General features: G+C 38.0%; 5 protein-coding genes across 6 annotated transcripts; 1 reads left to right on the top strand and 4 right to left on the bottom strand.

Moving 5' to 3' along the window:
- The first annotated feature begins 3031 nt into the window (after window positions 1-3031).
- On the top strand, window positions 3032-14829 carry LOC103828991 (protein trichome birefringence-like 38). The gene is made up of 5 exons (XM_009104639.3): window positions 3032-3458; window positions 3938-4109; window positions 13720-13898; window positions 14014-14172; window positions 14307-14829. The coding sequence occupies exons 1-5, from the start codon at window positions 3121-3123 to the stop codon at window positions 14593-14595; spliced, it is 1137 nt and encodes a 378-aa protein (XP_009102887.1). The 5' UTR covers window positions 3032-3120; the 3' UTR covers window positions 14596-14829.
- LOC117126601 lies at window positions 4288-6693 on the bottom strand. Its single transcript, XM_033275055.1, has 2 exons — window positions 5148-6693; window positions 4288-5065 (listed from the first exon to the last, which is right to left on the bottom strand). The coding sequence occupies exons 1-2, from the start codon at window positions 6379-6381 to the stop codon at window positions 4986-4988; spliced, it is 1314 nt and encodes a 437-aa protein (XP_033130946.1). The 5' UTR covers window positions 6382-6693; the 3' UTR covers window positions 4288-4985.
- Window positions 11032-13720, bottom strand: LOC117126600. Its single transcript, XM_033275054.1, has one exon. It carries the CDS (start codon window positions 12449-12451, stop codon window positions 11057-11059), a length of 1395 nt encoding a protein of 464 aa, XP_033130945.1. The 5' UTR covers window positions 12452-13720; the 3' UTR covers window positions 11032-11056.
- Window positions 14830-15212: 383 nt separating the features above from the next.
- LOC103828989 lies at window positions 15213-16459 on the bottom strand. Its single transcript, XM_009104637.2, has one exon. The coding sequence runs from the start codon at window positions 15882-15884 to the stop codon at window positions 15357-15359; it is 528 nt and encodes a 175-aa protein (XP_009102885.1). The 5' UTR covers window positions 15885-16459; the 3' UTR covers window positions 15213-15356.
- Window positions 16460-16732: 273 nt separating this feature from the next.
- Window positions 16733-18088, bottom strand: LOC103828992. Of its 2 annotated transcripts, none has more exons than XM_009104640.3 (4): window positions 17697-18055; window positions 17517-17593; window positions 17251-17362; window positions 16733-17099 (listed from the first exon to the last, which is right to left on the bottom strand). In XM_009104640.3, the coding sequence occupies exons 1-4, from the start codon at window positions 17939-17941 to the stop codon at window positions 16970-16972; spliced, it is 564 nt and encodes a 187-aa protein (XP_009102888.1). In that variant the 5' UTR covers window positions 17942-18055; the 3' UTR covers window positions 16733-16969. The 2 variants fall into 2 exon arrangements, with proteins under 2 accessions (XP_009102888.1, XP_018508535.1); XM_018653019.2 differs by having other exon boundaries at window positions 16830-17099; window positions 17271-17362; window positions 17697-18088.
- Window positions 18089-21129: the final 3041 nt, after the last annotated feature.

A 21129-nucleotide genomic window follows, 5' to 3' on the forward strand; every position in this document is an offset into this window, starting at 1 on the left:
GATATTATACATTCTATTTTATTATTTGGTTGAGCTGTAGTTAGATAAATAATTAATGTAATTTTATTTTTAATTTACATTCACAGTTCTAAAGCGTCGTGTATTAAAAACGGAGAGAGTATTTAGTTATTAAATACACAAACATAAGCTGATCTTAGCAAGATATGCAATTTTTTGCTTTAAAAAATATATGCCAATTTACATAGCTTCATAGAATCCTCTAAATAGTAAATACAAAAAAGTCCAATGACGTTTGACAAAAAAAAAGCTAATGACTTTTTATTTAATTATTACCATGTGTCTGTCGTCTAACTTTTTTTTTGATCAACATAATTCATTCATACTAAGAGCAAGAATCAGTCCATGTTCGTGACCTGGCCCACGAAAGAGGCCTGGTCCATTACAGAAATTGAAACGGTAGAGGGGTCGCGAAAGGCCGACTTTGCTAAACGATCGGCTTCAACGTTTTTTGATCGAGAGAAAAAAAAGGAGATAGAGTTGAACAAATCTGAGAGACTCTTGATGTTCGAGACAATACCGAAGACCCTAAGATTCTCGATATTGCTTGATAGGGCGTTGCGAAGCATCGCTTTGCATGCAAGCACTTCTGCCATTAGAGGGGAGCTGACATATTCATGAACCTCTGAGCCCTTCCTTATCTGTCCTGTCTGGTTGTAGAAGATCCATCTGAGACCAGCCTTTAGAGTGTCCTTGTTCCATGCTGCGTCCGAATGACCTCTGGTAAGGCGTTGGGTCTCTATCTGTTGATTTCTCATCTCTTGTGTATGTGGAAAGTATTTATGATATGCTTAGTTGTCACTTGTGCAGAAATCCATTTCCGAGCTGAAATTATGCTTTGGAGGATTGTTTCCTCTGGCGTGAAATCCATGTTTTCAAAGAGGAGTTGATTCCTTGAGATCCACAATTGCCAGCAGACCCATGAGAGGAAGTTCTCCGAGATCCCAGTAGGGGGTAAGCAGGTTGTGTCTCGAGAGGCCACCAAAGCTCCTTCAAAGTTGACTTGTGCCGCTAGGTGAGCTGCGTTATTAACCGGAGCCAATCTTCAAACTTTTTGTGTGTACGCACAGTTGAAGAAGATGCGCATCTTTGACAGGAAATGTTCATGGTGAAGCCTCGTCTCTGTAGATTCTCACCAAAGGGCAGAGCCCGTTGAATGATCGACCAGATAAATACCTTAAGTTTAGGAGAAAAAGCTCCAGACCAAACGTCTTTGTACCAGTTCATGTTGGTGGGAGTATTCACGGTGTGACTTGATGTCACGGCTGAGTGGTATCTGGACTTTACGGAGTAAATTCCAGATATAAGTGGTTGCCAGATGAAGGTATCTTCCACTCCCTCTTGACTGGACCGCATGCATTGAATCTTCTTAGACATGCTAGGTAATAATTCCACTATTCTCACCGTGTTCCATTTTAGATCAGAAGTGAGGAGGTCTGATACTCTAAAATCACTGGCCTCCTCTGTAATAGGTCCATAGGATCTAACATTGCTTAATAGGAAGATCCAGGAATCGTGCCAAATCTTTGCAGTAACTCCATTTCTGATGGCTTTTCCAAGGTTGTCGCATAGGAGGTCTCTTCCTTGATAATTCCTCTCCATCTATGGGAGCATGAAGCTGACGACTCGATGTACATAAAAGAGCCGTTGTGACAATATTTACCCAACAAGGTTTGTGCCAGGTGACAATTCGGAGCAGTAATCAGGCGCCATGCAATCTCCGCGAGGAGAGCTTGATTGAAGGTTTGGATATATATTAATCTCAATCCTCCGTCAGTTTTTAGGCTTCGAAAGGTCAGTCCAGGAAACGTAACATAGTTTTTTCTTCTCATCATTTCCATCCCATCAGAATCTGGTGAGAGCAGATTGTATACGTTTGCATAGACCGACAGGGATTAGGAAGCATGACATATAGTATGTTGGGACAGCGGTTATGACAGATTTAACCATTGTCATTTTTCATACTATTGATAGGTGGCAAGTGGACCAGCTAGCAGCTCGTTGCTTAATTCGATCAACCACCGAGATAAAAAGATCCTTCTTCCTTCTCCCAAAATGTTCTAGTAGTTCCAGATATTTTCCTAACCCTCCTTCTTTTTGAATATCTAGAATATGTTTCGTAGAGTTTCTTATAGTGATGGGTGTCTTAGAGCTGAATGTTATTGATGACTTGTTGTTGTTGATTTCTGACCAGAGACAACTTCGTATTCCTGGAGGATATCCTTGATGTTTGCACAGAAGTTGGAGTAGCATAGCAGAAAAACATTGTGTCGTCAACAAACAACAAATGGTTTATTCGTGGTGATCCCTTGGCTACTCTGACCCCCGACAACATACTGTTTCTCTCCGCCAGCTTACATAAACCGGTAAATACCTCACCACATAAGATAAATATATAAGGAGACATGAGATCTCCCTGTCTGATACCTCTATGTGGGGAAACTGATCCGTAGGCAGCTTCATCAATCAGATAGGAGTAGGTTATAGTAGTGATGCATTGCATAGTTAGGTTGATCTATTTCTGATCAAAACCCAACCTCTGTAGAATTTGTCAAATGAGTTCCCGTTCCAAACGGTCATAGACCTTACTCATGTCAGTTTTGACTGTCATGGAACACTTCTTTGCTGCTGTTAAAATCTTAAGGTAGGATAAGACTTCGTGGGTAATGAGAACATTGTCAGTTATGGCTCTTCGAGGGATAAATGATGATTGGTCTATGGAGAGCTAGCAACTTAGAGATAATCTTGTGATAAACATGTTTTAAGACATACTAACTTTCAACTTCTTTTTTTCCCGACAAGCAATATGGGCTATAACAAGTTTACATCCTTAATTAGCTTTAGAGCCGAGTTCACCGTGCCACGAGGCCGGGTTAAATAACTGGCACAATTGTGTGCATTAACATATTATAATATATACTAGTTTTATTTATCGAAACATATAAGTGATAGTATGATACTATGTCGAAGCAAGGAAAATAATATGTATATAACATTATTGTATATATATATGTACACAAATATGTGTATAAAAGCTTGAACCCATCAGCAAGCTTCTTCACAAAAACCCAAAACATAAGATTTTTGTTTACTAAAAAAAAGATGGGTTTCAACTTCATCTCTCTCCTTTTTCTTCCACTTCTATCAGTCACAATCTTGTCGGGACTCGAGCAGGCTTTGGCTTCCGACAACACACTCCTCAAGAACACCAACCACCGCAACAGCACCGCGGACGGTGGGATGTCGTCGCTGAGAGGGAAGAAGCAGAGGAGTGGATGTAACTTGTTCCAAGGCCGATGGGTCTTCGATGCTTCTTATCCTTTCTATGATTCGTTCTCGTGTCCATTCATAGACGGCGAGTTTGACTGTCTCAAGTTCGGTCGACCAGACAAACAGTTCCTCAAGTACTCATGGCAACCTGAATCTTGCACCATCCCAAGGTTTCTATTTAACTATTCCCTTATATGTCCAACGTTTTTAACGAAACAATAAAATTGAGCTAACCATATAGTTAACAAAAATTTGATTGGTGGGTATGTATAAAATCTCATTCCATGCATTGTTTATAACCTTTTTTCTATTTAATACGAATTTGTTTAGCTAAAAAATTATAATTTGAATAAACGTAATTTCCTATGTCGTACGTTATGTTTTGTAAACTTATTAAAAGTTAGTGTTGATATGTATATATGTACTTTGTTTGGTAAACCGTAAACGTGGTTGTAGAGCACCGCATTGAAGATATTCTCTTCACAATGAAAACGAGTATTTATATTAATGTTATACATAAAAGAAGTTATCAAGTGGATTGTTTTGTAAGAATTGTCTAAAGTGGCAACAAGCTGTGATAAATTATTGTAAAGTATAAATGCATGATGATCAATGTTAATTACTTAATTTTGTTTAATCACGTAATTAGATTCGACGGTGCGGCGTTTCTGAGGAGATTGAGAGGGAAGCGAGTCATGTTCGTGGGAGACTCACTGAGTCTGAACATGTGGGAATCGTTGGGTTGTATGATACATGCGTCGGTACCAAAAACCAAGACAACTTTTGTTAAGGGAACCCCACTCTCTACTATCACTTTCCAGGTCTCTTTCTTCTCTTAAATAAAATTATAAAACTGTGTTCTCCGGATAAATACAAATCTAATTATCAATCCTCACGAGGAATAGTTGTCATTAACGAAAATGAATTGGCTTGTCATAAATACTGAATGCTTATTATGAAAGTTCAGGGACTACCAAATATAAGAACTAAAACACAAGATACCAAGAACACTTTCTTGTATATTAGAAATCTGTTAAACAATCTTCCTAGATCTGTTTAATCCGAATTACTCTCAGTCACACACGACTAGAGACGGACCAATTCCTAATCTGTCAAAACAGAAAGCACAAGATACACCCACGAGTACTTGTCTTTCTTAAGCTCTCAAGAACAAACCTCTTGCTCTAGCTTTTCAATCTAAAACGGCTAACCTTAATCTACACAAAGTAATCAGGTTTTATAGCCTTAACACAATACCCTAGTCGCCTAAATATTGTGATAAGCCCAAATCTTCCAAATCTTCTTTGCTTCACGCCAAAGTAAGATCTTGGAACCAATGAGACATTGACACGTCATCATCTCATAACCGACTTGTAACAGCAAGTCACACTTCCTATATTGTGCATAACACATCCTCTGTTTCTCAATCCGACAAGCTCCTTTTTCTTGAGCTTACATTCTCCCCCTTTTTATCTGAATGTGACAACCTATGCAACCTGCAATGCAAACATCCAAGCAGCACACACATCCAAGACAAAGAGACTACTCAACCAGTGATCATCAACTGAAAACACAATCCTTGAAATAAATTGCACATTGAATTGATAAAAGCACAGTCGAAGCACACAGTCTGAGTCTTAATTAGTACAAGCTGAACTAAAGCATAAAATGTCATTAAGCACTAAGACATGACCATCCTACGCGTCTTCCTCATCTTCATCCTGCTCATCGTTCTCTTCAAACCCTGGATGAGGAACATGCTGCTCATAGTCTCCCCCTGCATAGGTGCACATTTAGAAAAAAAACATTCGTTAGACAGAGAGTAGAAAAATCTACAAAACACGGTGCATCTCCCTTACTCCTCAGGCGAACTCTAATGGCTTTGAGTCCCGTAATAGCGCGATTGATGTCATCCTCAAGGCTAGCAGCACTAGAGTCTGCTCCAGACCCACGACCAGCCTTAACATCCTTGACAACAAGCTTCGGTGTTCCAGTGAACTCATCATGAAGCAAGTCAGGAGTTATGGTTCTCTGAAAATGGATGACCTGCTGAATCAGGTTAGGGAACATGATACACCGAGTCTTCTCTGTCTGAGTGTTCGCTGCCATTGCTACTATCTGATCATAGACAAGTTTCCCGAAGTCAAATCCATCATGATGATGAAGCATGTAGACGAACCTGAGTCGCCTTTGGTTCATTGAAGTGTAGTTCCTGGTGGGAATCCAATTCGAGCAGACAAGCTTATACAGAACCTGGTTCGTAGCTGTGAGATACTTTGAACTCATGTTCTCACCTCGTCTGATTCGCCCATCTGTGAGAAAACCACAAACTTCATCAAGGCGTTCATCCATCCAATTAGGATCTTCTTCAAACCCCGGAATGCAATACATCGAATTAATCAGACTCGGAGAGAAATCAACAAGCGATCCTCGAACATACACCGCTACACCATCGTCTCGTTCCTCGGCTTCCGGAAGATTTGCAAGGAACTCCCGGATTACATTGGGCTGATAAGGATCGAGATCAGTGAGGGTATGAATCAGGCCTGCCCCGATCACAATTTTCCTGACATCCGAGAGATTCTCGTCCGTGAGAGAGATAGATTGCTGAGGAATGAAATTCCTCCCTCGGAGCTCTCTGAAACGCTCAGTCGCTTCTATTGAGAAGAACCGTTCAGTCATTGGCCTCCTTGAAGGTCGCATGAGCTCTGGATAGAACTGAGCCTTAGTTTGATACACACTCCGACTCTCCTCAAATCTCTGTTCTTTGGAGCGATTCGGAGGAGTGTCTTCCGCCATCGGAGCTTCGGCGGAGTGATCGTCTGGTGATTCCCCACCCGAGAGAGACTCGACTTCAAGAGCGATGTTGGGGGGTAGAGGGGCAGTGTCACCGGCTGAGACGCGACGGCGGCTCCGCTTGCCTGAGGACGACCCAGAGGAGAGGTCGAGCGGGTTCATCGGAGTAGACTCGACATTCTTCAGTTTCATGAGCCACGAGCTTCTCCTTGTGGGTTGCATGTTGCTGGTGAGAGAGATCGAGTGCGCCGGCGAGAGAGAGAGAGAGGATGTAACACTTGAATACAGCTGCATCATACCATCCTCTAAACAACCCTAATCACACTCACAAGGCCCGTTAGAGACAAAAACACTAGGCCCAAGACATGAGACCCATGATTTTAAAGACTAGCAGCAGACACAGCCATAATTTTAAAAGAAACTAACACCACAGTATGTGAGACAGAGAAGTGGTGAGATTGAAATTCATGTCCTTGCCAGCAATGCAGCTCACAAAAGAAACAGCAACTAAAGCACCTTGCCAGAAGACATACTCCAGAATGTCTTTTAGCGTCCAGAGGAGAGAGACAGAGGTTGCTTCCCACTCGTACTCAGCCACCAAGAAGTTTTTTTTGATAAAGAATCAGTGAGACCAACCCACATCTGTAGCTGTTTCTCAGCCGAGTAGCTGTCACAGACATGATTCTATCATGCAGCTTCCTCACACCTGAACTCCTGCAGCATAGTCATTTGTATGGTCTGGAAACACAGTGCAGACATCTTGTATGTCTGTCTCTCCAACTCGACAGTTATGATAACCTTGATCTGTAGCTATTTCTCAGCCGAGTAGCTGTCACAGATATCCACTTGTTAATTTTTTTTTTTGTGTTTACCAATCAGAGTTGACATCAACCCTGCCCCATCCAGACAGTGATCGAGAATAGAGTCTGAAGGTTGTGTCCTCCAGCTCCATTACGAGTGTCCATCATTCAGGGCCTTTTGTTTTTTTTTTTGTTTAATGACCCAGGGCACTCTTCTTACCCAAATTTTACTCAGTCTCTGCTGTGTTTCCTCATTCAATCCAGACAGTGATCAATGCTCAGATCGAAAATGTTGTAGCATCTTGATCCAAGATGAGTGTCTTTCACCAGTGAATCAAATGACTTAACGGTTAAGGAGACAGGTGAAACAAGCTGCACAATCGAACTTGTTGACTCAGGGTTTTGTGGTTGTGGTGGCACATTGACAAGCAGTAACACATATATACAACTGCCATGCTCTCCTCTTCTGACATGACTTATTCAGAGATTCACAATTCCCAAAGCCTTCCGAAGGCCTAGGAACGTGTTGTAGTCCAGAGGTTTGGTGAATAGATCAGCCAATTGCCTTTCAGTAGATACATGCTCCAAGATCACGATTTTCATCTCAACTAACTCTCTCACAAAATGATGACGAATGTCAACATGTTTGGTGCGTGAATGTTGAACCGGATTTTTAGACAGGTTTATGGCACTCATATTATCACAGTGAACAAGCATAGGGTCAGAGATGATACCATAATCAACTAGCATTTGGCGCATCCAAAGTAACTGAGTGCAACAGCTTCCTAGAGCAATATACTCAGCTTCAGCAGTAGAGAGAGAGACGCAGTTTTGTTTCTTGCTATGCCACGCCACCAAGTTGTTACCAAGAAAGAAGCATCCGCCAGAAGTACTATGACGATCATCCAGACAACCTGCCCAGTCAGCATCACAAAAACCTGCAAGATTCACGTTAGTCTCAAAGGTGTAATGAAGACCAAAATCCAATGTACCTTTCACATATTTGATAACCCGTTTTACTGCATTCATGTGTGACTCTTTTGGATTAGCCTGGTAGCGAGCACAAATGCCGACACTTAGACACAAGTCAGGTCGACTCGCGGTAAGATATAGCAAGCTCCCTATCATGGCTCTATACAGTTTCTCATCAACGGGTTTCCCATCCTCATCTCGTGACAGCTTTGTTGTTGTGCTCATCGGAGTATTGGCTGTCTTGCTCGTCTGCATACCGAATCTTTTGATGAGATTCTTTGCATATGTGCTTTGTGAAACTGTGATTCCATCGTCTAACTGCTTGACTTGTAGTCCAAGGAAGTAACTCAGTTCTCCTACCATGCTCATTTCGAATTCAGAGGTCATTGTCTTTACGAACTCATCAACCATTGACTGAGATGTTCCTCCAAATATTATATCATCGACATATACTTGAATGATGAGGATATCTTGCCCATTCTCTCCAATGAACAGAGTTTTATCAACGCCTCCTCTTTGAAATCCAACCTGAGTAAGGAACACTGTCAGACGATCATACCATGCTCGAGGGGCCTGTTTCAGACCATATAATGCCTTCTTGAGTTTGTAAACATGATCTGGAAAGTGAGGATCCTCGAAACCTTTAGGCTGTGTGACGTAGACTTCTTCTTGCAGTACACCATTCAGAAATGCACTTTTCACATCCATCTGATAAAGTTTAATCTTCAGATTGCAAGCCATTCCAAACAGCAGTCTGATTGACTCAAGTCGTGCAACTGGTGCAAACGTCTCGTCAAAGTCCACACCTTCGATTTGTGTGTAACCTTGTCCCACAAGTCTGGATTTGTTTCTGATCACGTTTCCTTTCTCATCGGTCTTATTCTTGTGAATCCACTTAGTGCCAATGATATTCACACCATCAGGTCGTGGTACCAGTTCCCAAACTTGTAATCGATCAAACTGTTCAAGCTCCAAGTGCATGGACTCTGTCCAAAACTCATCGTTCAGTGCTTCTTGAAGCGTCTTAGGTTCAATCAACGAGACAAAGCACTCTAGCTCGTTCATCTCAGCAGTGAAGCAAGCAAGCTTGACCATTTGCTGAAAATCAATCTGTTTCTTTCGTGTGACTCTTTCACCAAATACCTCACCAATCACATCAGCTGAAGAATGATTCTTATGCACTTTAGCTTGATTCAGATCCACTTGCTGTTCTTCAGACTGTTCGTCCTCTTCTTCTGATTCTTCCTTGACCTTTACGTCAGAGGATGCTTCAGCTGGTGGTGTAACACATTCTATCTTATGAGTGACTCGAGCTTGATAGAAACCAATGCTGTCGTCGAACACGACATTTACTTTGTCTCCAATAAATTTGGTACGCTGATTGAACACTCTATACGCCGAGCTGTTGGTTGAATATCCAAGGAACATACCTACATCACTTTTTGCATCAAACTTACCAAGATGGTCTTTATCATTGAGTATGTAGACCAAGCAGCCGAACACATGCATATGACTGAGGTTCGGGGTCTTCCCTCTGAAAACTTCATATGGAGTAGTCTTTGTGTTAGGTTTGACATACACTCGATTTATGACATAGCATGCAGTGGCTATAGCTTCTGCCCAAAACCCGGATGGCACACTGTTTCCACATAGCATCGCTCTTGCCATCTCCTGTAGAGTTCTGTTCTTCCTTTCAACGACTCCATTTTGTTGAGGGGTTCTAGGAGCTGCATATAGATGCTTGATTCCTTGACTGTGACAGAATTTATCAAACTCCTCATTCTGAAATTCACCTCCGTGATCACTTTTGATCTGCACAATGCCACCCTTTTCTTGTTTAAGTTGTAAGGCCAAAATACGGAAACTCTCCAACGCGTCAGACTTATTTCTCAGGAAGTCCACCCACGTATATCTGGAAAAGTCATCTACCATGACAAAGATGTACTTTTTCCCTGCAATGCTGTCTGGAGTTATTGGTCCCATGAGATCCATGTGTACTAGCTCGAGTATTCCCTTGGATCTAATTTCTGAAATCTGTTTGTGCTGGACCTTCACTTGCTTACCTTGACAGCACCCTCCACACACTGTATCGGTCTGTTTCTCAAGTTCTGGAATTCCCCTAACAACCTCAGCGTTAATCAAACGGGTCAGACCATTAGTATTCATATGTCCCAGCTTCCTGTGCCACAGATCCAATTTAGACTCCTTAGCTGAGTAGCATAGGTGTGACGGCTTCCACATGTAGCAGTTGTTTCCCGACCTTACTCCACATAGAACAATGTTCCCTTTAGCATCAACTGCTCGACATTCTTTGCTGTTGAAGATTACTTCTAACCCCTCATCACACAATTGACTGACACTGATGAGATTTGCTTTAAGACCATCCACATAGAAGACATTAACAAGCTTAGGTAAGACAGACCTGTCCAGTTCTCCAACTCCTCGTATTTTTCCTTGTCCTCCATCACCAAAGGTCACTTTGCCTCCTTTGATAAACTGAAGTTTCTCAAAGAAATCCTGATTTCCAGTCATATGTTTTGAGCAGCCACTGTCGAAGTACCAGGGGGTATCAAACTGTGAGTTAGAGTCAGAGCTTGTGTACGCAACGTTGCTTACCAGCTCAGTTCCAGTGGATAGGGTCGAGAAGTTGCAGATGATGGGTTGCTCTACGTCTGTGCGTGTTTCAGACTTTTCACTGTGTGTAACACTCACGGTTTTCTGCTTATAGTTTGGGTACAGATCTTTCTTAGCTATCCACACATGACCATACAGTGATGGTTCCATAAAACAAAGATTCATCCTCCATGCACGTTGATACTGACTTTGTCGAAAGAAACAAAATCTGACATTGTGACCACGTTTTCCACAGAAATGGCACCCGTTTCCTCGTCGTGTAGTAACATTCTTCTTTAGGTTCTCTCCTTTCTGATTATTAATCTGTTCCTTCGTTGCGGTTTGAATTTCTTTTTCATTCGAACTCCCTTTCACGAACACTGTTTCTTCCGCAGATTTGGAAGTAGCTCCTTGAAAACCTAGTCCCCAGTTACTGCTAGGACACTGACCAATGGTGAGAAGATGATCTAGTGTTGTTGTACCAGTAGTGAGCATTCTTACTTTCTTGAGATTGTCAGCTAGTTGATTCTCAAGTAATTTGCTCTTGTCCATCTCCTTGGTTAGTAGCTCATTCAGACAATTCATCTTCAGCTCAACCTTTTTTGAACTCTCTCTTGTTCAGTCATTGCTCGTTTCAGTGATAGCAATTCTTGGTCTGAGTTCTTGAGTATAGACAACTCAGTGGATTGTTCAGAAGGTTTCTCCAATTCCAGAATATTCACCTGAGCTTTCAGCATTGCCTTATCTTTTAGTAGTTGTAGATTCTCATGACTGAGTTCAGCAAACTTGTCGAAAAGAGACTTGTATTCTGATTCAAGATCGTTGTTGAGATCATCCTCATCCTCTTCCATGCCTGAATCTAATTTTGGTTCTTCTTCCTTGCTGACAAGTGCCATGAAATTTAGATGAAGCTCATCTCTGTCGCTGTCACTCTCCGACTCTGTATCACTGAAGCACATAAGTGACTTGTCCTTTTTCAGATTATTAGGACATTCACTTCGAGTGTGTCCAAATCCCTTGCAGTCAATACACTTGAGTTCTTTGCGTTTAGCTAGTGGGCACTCATTGCGAAAGTGTCCATACCCCTCACACTCATGACATTGTAACTCCTTCTTCTTAGAGTTCTTCGTGTCTTGCCTGGTGTTTTGAGAGCTGTTTCGATCTGAGTCGTTCCTCTGAAATCGCGAGTTTGATCTGTTTCCTCCTTTATCCATTCGCTTAATGAATTTGTTGAAGTTTCGAGCCATAAGCCCCAAATTCTCTTCTATCTTTGTGACTCGGTCCTGTTCGTTTGAGTCAGACACAAAGGCGATGCTCTTTTGAGAGTTTGTGGTTCGATTGGATTTCTCCAGGTCATGGACCTTCAAGATACCAGACAATTGATCAAACTTCATTTCATCTGTGTTGACAGCTATATCCAGTACTGCCTTGTAAGCTTCAAACCGTGGAGGCAGACATCTTAACAGCTTTTTCACCAAATCCTTCTCATCATATTTCTTTCCAAGAACCGAGGCTTCACTAGCAAGTTCACTGATCTTAGATATGAATCCATCAATTGGTTCATCATCAGTCATGCGGAGATTTTCAAACTTTGAAGCTAGGTGATCGATCCTTGTTCTTCGCACGCTGGTATTTCCTTCAAAGTGGTTGGTCAAAATATCCCAAGCTTCTTTAGCAGACTCACATCCCTGGATGATTTTGAACTGATCCAGATCTACCGAAGAGAAGATGGCGGTAAGAGCTTTAGAGTTGAATTTGGAAGCTGCCTTTTCAGGATCAGTCCACTGATTCTTTGGTTTTGGAGCAAGAGTTTTGTCATCAGTCATCATCGTTGGCACAGACCACCCTTCTTCAACTGCAGTCCACGCATCCTCGTCAATTCCTCTGATCAACTGTCGCATCCTTGCCTTCCAATGACCAAAGTTGCAGCTGTCCAGCATAATGGGTTTATGAATTCCGAATAGTTCCTTCATGGTGTCCATGAAATCCGCAGGATCTCAACCTGTTAGTAGTGTATGATACCACAGAAGTTTCCTGCTCTGATACCAAATGAAAGTTCAGGGACTACCAAATATAAGAACTAAAACACAAGATACCAAGAACACTTTCTTGTATATTAGAAATCTGTTAAACAATCTTCCTAGATCTGTTTAATCCGAATTACTCTCAGTCACACACGACTAGAGACGGACCAATTCCTAATCTGTCAAAACAGAAAGCACAAGATACACCCACGAGTACTTGTCTTTCTTAAGCTCTCAAGAACAAACCTCTTGCTCTAGCTTTTCAATCTAAAACGGCTAACCTTAATCTACACAAAGTAATCAGGTTTTATAGCCTTAACACAATACCCTAGTCGCCTAAATATTGTGATAAGCCCAAATCTTCCAAATCTTCTTTGCTTCACGCCAAAGTAAGATCTTGGAACCAATGAGACATTGACACGTCATCATCTCATAACCGACTTGTAACAGCAAGTCACACTTCCTATATTGTGCATAACACATCCTCTGTTTCTCAATCCGACAAGCTCCTTTTTCTTGAGCTTACATATTAGTCACGGACTATTTAATATATTCGTATTTAGAAAAGAGATGAAAAGGCTGTATGGTGCTAATAATGCTTATTAACATATTGTTGCTAGTGTTCGATCACACCCACTTGCCTACATCCCCTTTAAAGTTTATTTGATTTTCAATCTACAATTCTACATTATGAGAAAAGTGACACATACATGAGTATTAATACGTCTAGAAGAAGATATTTGATAGAAACATATAAAGTTTTCCATTTAGTGAAAATTTTGATTTGTTATTGTTCATTCGAAAGCTATTTTTTATTTTAACCATAAATGTGCAAAGTTCTCTATCATTCATGAAACCAAAAACAATGTGAAATGACATGTCTTCTTCACTTGATGTGGACCTCCAAACTTTTTTCTTTTATTTGTTTAAAATTTAAATAATGTTTACTTTTTATGTATTTACACCACTGTGCCAAAATTTTGTTTTTATAATCTTGATACCATAGATAATAATAAAAACAAATATAAAGGACGTAATACGTAAAGGAAGTACACTAACAACAACTCCAACAGTCCAGCTTGTTCTTTACTTTTCCCTCTGACAATTTTCTACTGTTCTCTTTGTTCTGCAAAACCTTTTTTTCCTTTCATTTAATAATTTTCTTATTTTTAATGGAAATAGATATTTTGAAAACCCCTGATTTTATTTCATTTTATGAAAAACAGGAATATGGAGTGACGTTACACCTATATAGAACAACATACATAGTGGATATATCCAAAGAGAAAATAGGGCGTGTGCTTAACCTTGGAGCCATTGAAGGAGGTGCTGATGCTTGGAAAAACATGGACGTCCTTGTCTTTAACTCTTGGCATTGGTGGACTCACAAAGGCCAATCTCAAGGGTCCGTACCAATGATTAACCACATCTTTAATTTAAACCCTATATATATTATCCTTTGTACAACTTAATGTTGAATCTTTCTTCTTCTTTTTTCTTGATGTTTAATTTAAATTTAGGTGGGATTATATTAGAGTTGGGTCTTCTTTGGTAAGAGACATGAACCGTCTTGACGCTTTCTACAAAGGACTTACCACTTGGGGTCGATGGGTTGATCAAAACGTCGATACCACCAAGACCAAAGTTTTCTTCCAAGGCATTTCTCCCACCCACTACGAGTAAGTCCATTTAAATTGCGACTGTTGCCAAACTTTATTTTGCGTATTCGTTATGTAAAATGCACACGCAAAAGCGAACACAAACAAACAATCAAGATGCATTTGTGTACCATTGTCTTTCTTGTGGATGACAGGGGAAGAGAATGGAACGAGCCGAGAAAGAGTTGTAATGGGCAAATGCAGCCGTTGGATGGATCAAATTACCCAAGTGGCCAGCCTCCATCTGCAGGAGTTGTGTCCAAAGTGTTGAGTTCGATGAAAAAACGCGTGTTCTTGCTAGATATCACCACTTTGTCTCAGCTGAGAAAAGATGCTCATCCTTCTACTTACGGTGGCGATGGAGGAAATGATTGCAGCCATTGGTGCCTCCCCGGGTTGCCTGATACTTGGAACCAACTTCTCTACGCAGCACTTTCCATGTGAATTGAGTAAAGTGCAAACACACACCTTCATTCTGTAAATTACATTCTTGGAGGTGCAAAGAATCTGACAGTTTGCGTTGGGTGGAGAGTTAAGTGAAGACTAGAGACATAAAGAAGATTGGATTGCAAAGCGCCTTTATATTATTTTGTATGGGAGAAGCAATAATCTCAAATTGTCTAGTGTTGTGTGACTATATAGAAACATACTCAATAATAATACACTATTTTGGTAACTCTTGGCTTACTTTGATTTGAAGAGCGAAGCTGTACTTATGTAGATCTCCATTGAAATAGATTTATGTAGACTTTTGACATTCTCATTAACAACACTAATATTGTATCAATGTACCATGAACATATGTAAATTCACATTCAAAAGCTACCTGAAGAGGAGTGCCATACACTTATATTACTCACATTCTCACTCAATTATCCATGTGGGATCCTAACAGACCCTCTCACATTCGGATCTAGACATCAGAACGTGAAGTTTGTGACACTAGACATCCACACGTGGGCCACAATCCGAAGAAACTGAAAGTGTGCCATAACCACTTCCCAAACTACCTCAAAAGTGAAGAATGTCACACACTCAACTCTCTCCATGCACGGTTCTAATAACACGAATCTAACCAATAACAGTACTCTTATATGATATTCAATTGTACAAGAAGACCATTGCGTCTAGAATTACAGAAGAAAAAAAACTTGATCTTGAAGAACCCTAGAGGAGAGCAATTTGAGAATTCAATTGAAATCACCTCAAGGGAAATTGAATCCCTTATTGATGAGGATCTGCACGCAGCTCGTCTTCTGCTTCTTCTTCTTCTCAATCTCTCTATCTTCCTCATCTGTGCTCCTCGAGTTCACAACAATGGCTTTCACAACATCCCTCAAAGGAATCTTAAGCTTCTTCGCCGGAGACTCCAATCTTGAAGATGATGGCAAGAGAGTAGCTGGTTTCTCCAAAGGAATCGAATCAACAGGAGCCGTACGATCCTCCTCTGAATCAACGGTATCAGGGCTTTCCGGGGGAGAGACGAATCGAACCGCGTGGCTCTCCACCTCGTAACCCACCGAACCGTTTACACTATCAAAATCATCGGAGTCACGGCGAGGCGCGGTTCCGTCGTTTAACGGCGAGGCTCCGAGGACGGAGGGATCGGAGTCTGGAGGAACGCCTCGTTGAGCGAAGCCGCAGCTCCGTAGGAAAATCTCCTGAGAAGCGGTTTCGTGGCAGTAATCGAAGATGGAACTGATCTTCTTGTTGTTGTTGTTGTTTCCTTCCATCGTCTCTCTCTCTGCAAACGAACTGTTGTCTCGCAGGGAGGGATGCTTCGATTTACAACTTTCTAGGGTTTAAGGAGGGAAAGCTTTTTTTTTTCCCGCTTACTTTAGTTTCGAGGCGGTCAGCTACCAAACGCGTTTATTCATTGAACGCACACCAAAACGCTTTCATTCCATGTAAAACTCGAACTGAAATTAGCCAAAAAAACATTTTTCCAGTTGGGTTTAGATCTGAACATTTTACGGTCGGTTATGTTACTCGGGTTAAATACTCAAAATAAAAACATTTCATGAACTGAAAAGAATATATATTTGCAACTATTCAGATATAGTTTTTTATTATTCTTAATATTATTTTAGGTTTTATTTCCAGATTTTCAGGTACATTTTATATTTTAAATGTTTTTAAGAGTTTAAATAAATTTTAGATTGTTAGATATAGTTTTGGATATTCAAATTATGGGTTCTACTTCTAAATACCCGAAACTAATCTGATCAGAAAAGTTAGGATATTAGCAGTTCTAAAAATTGTAACCCAAATCAAGAACAGCCTTGAAAGCCAATCAAAACACATGCATTCCTATATGAGTCCAAAACTCTTTGGACATTTTTAAACTCTACTCTATTTTTCACTCGTAAAAATGTTTTAATAGTATACTATTTTTCTCATCTATAATAGAATAAAAAAAATAAATTTATTCTATATATAGAGAAAATTGTTTTTATTTGTTCATCACTCTATTTTCTAGTCTAAAATAAAGTATTATTAGAGTATAATTCAACTCTATTATAGAATTAGTCTATTTTAGAGTGAAAAATAAAGTAAACTATCGAAGATGGTGTGGATCTGATTAGATTAGAACCGACTCAGACTTGATCCAAAAACCTAAATGTCCAGGCGTGGCTGAGACTGAAACATTTGTTTCTACGATTCAATGTTTAAACAAATTGAATGAGAACAATAAGCAAATTGAGATAGTGAGAAACAAACTTTTTGTTCTAAAAACAGTCTGCAAAGTTATCCCTTTCACCTATCTTCTTCCACTAGGACATTTGTTCTAACTCAAATACCCAAAGAACAAGAGACACTAGTAGCCAACGTAAACGGCGGCATTCACAATGTAGCAGTCCTCGTTTTTATCACCCATTTCTTCAACTAGAACGCCACTTGAGCAGATCAGTCCTCCATCCACCACCTCCACGTTAACAATCTCCCCACTTCAAATAAAATCAACAAACGATTAAAGAGCGAACAATCTTGAAAACATAGGAGTTTTCTTGACAAGCCAACCTCAAAACTTCCAAGCTCCAATGGTTCCACAAAACTACTTGTAACATAAACTCAATTAATTCTAAAAGACAAACTTACTAGGGGAAGATAGACTTGACCTTGTCAAGATCCAGCTGGTGGTGAAGAGAACGAGGCACTCCAAGCTTGATCTGTAACTTCATTTCTCCAAATGAAACTCCAGGGATCGAACCTTTAACACATATACAAAAACATCCACTATATTTTCAGACAAAAGCCAATTGGGTTTCTGTCGGAATTGCTAAAACAAACACTTTCATTTTTGAGTAAAGAGTAACTATAGATTAGTTTTAGAACTATACTAATCGGTAATAATAGAATGGTACCTCTCCTAAAAGCAGGAATCGAATTGGAAGAAATTGCATTCTTACAAGCCTTCATGGCCGCAGATGTCACGTCCTGCCTGTTTCACCATTTTTGAACATTCAATCTCACATCGGTCTCTATGTCAAGACACACTACCTTTTTGACTTTTGAGAGTAGAAAAGAACTGAATTTGCCAGTACCCGTGTTGGTCGTAACCCACACCCATCTCAACGAACAGTAGCTTCATCGTGTTGTTGGGAACACCACCGGAAATTGTCTCCGCCTTCGTCTCCATGGCGTTGACTTTAATCAGGCGTGAGATCTTGCGGTGACTACTTGACGAGAGAGAAAGCGATGGCGATGAAGAGATTGTCAAATGAGATTGACGGAGACGAAGATTGGGGCGGATAAGTATCGAGCCAGCAGTAACCAAGGAAAGAGACATTATTGATTTCAATTCTTTTCTTGATTGTTGCACTATTCTAAACGTTTAGGACAAATTTGAAAGAAATAATAAACAAGGGTGTCGTTTTTCAAAGCTAAATTTCTATGAAACGACAGTTTATCATCATTGTTGTTAGTGAGCACGCAGCGACTAAAACCAAACAAAAACATATTAATAATTGCTGCTGTTCGCTATTGTCGAATGTCGACCCTTGTGCTAAATGGCTGCAAAACGAACACATATGATGTGATGTTAGGAGAACCAAAGGAAAAAAAATGTAAGGAGCACAACATTTTTCATCTGTATAAATAAACTCAAAGAAAGTCTGTAAATATGGCTAACAATTAAACGAAACATGAACTGAGTTTACTTTATAACCTAGCAAGATGAGTTTTTTAATTTTGTTTTTGTCTTTCCGTATTTTTATAAGTTTCTTTTTTTGAGCAAACTTTTATAAGTTTATAACCTAGCAAGATTATTAAACGATACATATATTAATATGTCTTGAAATAACATATCACATTTTTCCGTATTTTTTTGTTTAGCAAAAACACTTATTTTGATTAACTGACAAGTGTACTACAACAAAAGAATAAAAAAACAGAATCACGTGCAGATGACAAGGCCAACTTTGTTTGTATGCTATAAGATTTGATTAGGTCAAGATTCAAGAAACACTCCAGTTAACAACTAACTGACTCAAACTGTAATATTATCATTTTATGACGTAGCTAGATGAATTCTGAAATTTGTTTCAGAATTTATGCGAAGATCATTGGGTTTATCCGTATAAGAAAATGAGAACAATAAGCAATATACCTTATATATTAAAACAGAAGTAACAACTTGATTCATGTGTGTTTTTTAGAAAAATTAAAATATTCCTAGAAAATCATATTACATTTAATCTCTAATCTTATCATTTAAATTTTGGGTCTACCAGAAATTTTTATTAGGCTATCAATAATTGGATTTAAACAATAAATGATCCATTGTATTTTAAATAGTATAAATTAAATAGATATAATTTAATGTTGTAATACTATACCTCCATATGTTAATTATTTAAATATCTGTGGATGTTAAATTTTAAAATTATGAATATTTTTTAAATAAAAAAAATCATATTATCTAACAATGATTAATCTTTACTACCTTAAACCAATGAAAACAAATTTTAAACTATATAGTTTATTTTAAAAATTAAACAAAAACTAAAGGACAATTCTTATAAATAGACCATTTTCAAGTTTTGGTCACAAAAATAGACTACAAGGAGGAAAATGACCAAAATGTTTCATTTAATAGGTAAAAGGACACTAATACCCTAGATATATAAAAATATAATTTTTTTTATAGTTTTAGATTATATGTTTTTAAATTCCAACTTTTTTCTAAACTTTTTTTTGAATTTTGTTTTTGAATTTTTTTTTGAAGTTTTCTTTTTGTAATTTTTTTTAAATTTTTTTTTTTCAAAATTTTAATATTTAATTTTTATTTTAAACCTCAATACCAAATCTCCACCCCTTAACTTTAAACCCTAAGGTTTGAATTAGTTGACTCTAGGGGTATAAGTGTATATTTACCTCTTTAATGAAATATTTTGGTCATTTTGATTCTTAGAGTCTCTATTTGTGATATAAACTTTTTTAGTGCTATCCTAGGGTATTTCCCAAAACTAAATGTTTAATTATTTACTCGATAATATAAATCTGTGAAGCGAAAAGATTAATTTTTTAAAAACTTTCTAAAGTTGTGAAATGTTACAATATTTTTGAATATTACAATAAAAAAATATTTTAATAATCTTTATATATATAGTTACGATTTTAATAATGAAATATTAATCCAAAAATATATATATAGAAAAAATACAAATACATGTGAAAGTTTGAAACAATCTATTCAATGAAAAAATATACCGTAAATTTTATTATATTTTAAAAATTGATAGACACATATATATTATAATATATACCAATTTAGAATTGAAAATAAAATATTTATATAAAAATAAATGAAAAACAAAACAGGCGCGGCTGCGCGTATCGAGATCTAGTCTTCTCTATTATAAAAGAAGTACAATTTTTATCTACTATAAAAAAAATCATACTAGGTCTATTTCGTTAGTTACATCTATTTGATTATTTATATTAATCTATTAAATATATAACATTTCTAAAAACTCTTAATAATTATAAGAATATTAATAATAAATTAATTTAACTGTAAATTTAAATTTTCTCTATTAAAAGAGAAATGCAATTTTTATCTACCATAAAAAGTCATACTAGATATATTTCATCAGTTACATCTATTTTATTATTTATATTAATATATAACATTTCTAAAAACTCCTAATAATCATAAGGATATTTATAATAGATTAATTTTAACAGTAAATTTAAATTTTACTTTTAGGTATAACAAACTCTGTTTAGAAAAAATCTAACAAAATCTAGCAAAATCTTACTAAATTTTTTAAATATTAATTTAAATTAATGCATTGATTAATTTCGTAATTAGTAATATAGTATTATTATAAATTAATGTTACATAAATGTTTTTATTACAAAACAAAAAGAAAGAAATTCTATGCTATTTTATAAGTTTTATAATTGTAGTCTATATTAAATTAAAATTAAAGTAATATATGTATTAAATATGAAGATTATATTAAATTGGTAAATTTTACATATTAAAAAATTTATTTTCATTTAAATAAATAAACAAAATAATAAGTTATCTGCACGGACATGCGGGTGAAAATCTTTTCTTTTAACACTAGTATTTCATTAAAATAGAAGTAACAGAAATTACAAGGATTGAAAACCAGGGGCGGATGCATGTGTACCGGTACGGGGTCACGTGCCCCCTACTATTTTTTATTTTCCTTGAATAACTTAGGCAAATTTTATTAAATTGTTTGTAGTTCAGTGAAGAAACATAAAGAGTGCCCCCAATTTAAATTTGTTTTTGTTCTTTTAAGTAGTGTGCCCCCAACTGAAAACGTTTCTAGGTCCGCCACTGTAATGAAAACAATCAGAAAACTTAGGAGATGTAGAAACAAGACTTAACAAAAAAAAATGACTAAGCCATGAAGGAGACTCCAATATATGATTGAAATCTATCCTCTAAGATCACACTATCTGCAATGAGCTTAGCTCCTTTATGATTATGAGGAGAGT

The sequence above is a fragment of the Brassica rapa genome, chromosome A07 (genome assembly GCF_000309985.2).
Source record: "Brassica rapa cultivar Chiifu-401-42 chromosome A07, CAAS_Brap_v3.01, whole genome shotgun sequence".
Taxonomy (NCBI): Eukaryota; Viridiplantae; Streptophyta; class Magnoliopsida; order Brassicales; family Brassicaceae; genus Brassica; species Brassica rapa.

What these genes read in the sequence shown, in the direction of transcription:
- LOC117126600 (XM_033275054.1), bottom strand. Translation starts at nt 12,451, where the DNA reads ATGGACACCATGAAGGAACTATTCGGAATTCATAAACCCATTATGCTG.
- LOC103828991 (XM_009104639.3), top strand. Translation starts at nt 3,121, where the DNA reads ATGGGTTTCAACTTCATCTCTCTCCTTTTTCTTCCACTTCTATCAGTC. An exon ending in GAATCTTGCACCATCCCAAG is followed by an intron (nt 3,459 to 3,937) that starts GTTTCTATTTAA and finishes TCACGTAATTAG; the next exon opens with ATTCGACGGTGCGGCGTTTC. An exon ending in TCTCTACTATCACTTTCCAG is followed by an intron (nt 4,110 to 13,719) that starts GTCTCTTTCTTC and finishes TATGAAAAACAG; the next exon opens with GAATATGGAGTGACGTTACA.
- LOC103828989 (XM_009104637.2), bottom strand. Translation starts at nt 15,884, where the DNA reads ATGGAAGGAAACAACAACAACAACAAGAAGATCAGTTCCATCTTCGAT.
- LOC103828992 (XM_009104640.3), bottom strand. Translation starts at nt 17,941, where the DNA reads ATGTCTCTTTCCTTGGTTACTGCTGGCTCGATACTTATCCGCCCCAAT. An exon ending in GTGGGTTACGACCAACACGG is followed by an intron (nt 17,594 to 17,696) that starts GTACTGGCAAAT and finishes ATGGTGAAACAG; the next exon opens with GCAGGACGTGACATCTGCGG. An exon ending in GATTCCTGCTTTTAGGAGAG is followed by an intron (nt 17,363 to 17,516) that starts GTACCATTCTAT and finishes TATGTGTTAAAG; the next exon opens with GTTCGATCCCTGGAGTTTCA.
- LOC117126601 (XM_033275055.1), bottom strand. Translation starts at nt 6,381, where the DNA reads ATGATGCAGCTGTATTCAAGTGTTACATCCTCTCTCTCTCTCTCGCCG. An exon ending in CATTAGAGTTCGCCTGAGGA is followed by an intron (nt 5,066 to 5,147) that starts GTAAGGGAGATG and finishes GCACCTATGCAG; the next exon opens with GGGGAGACTATGAGCAGCAT.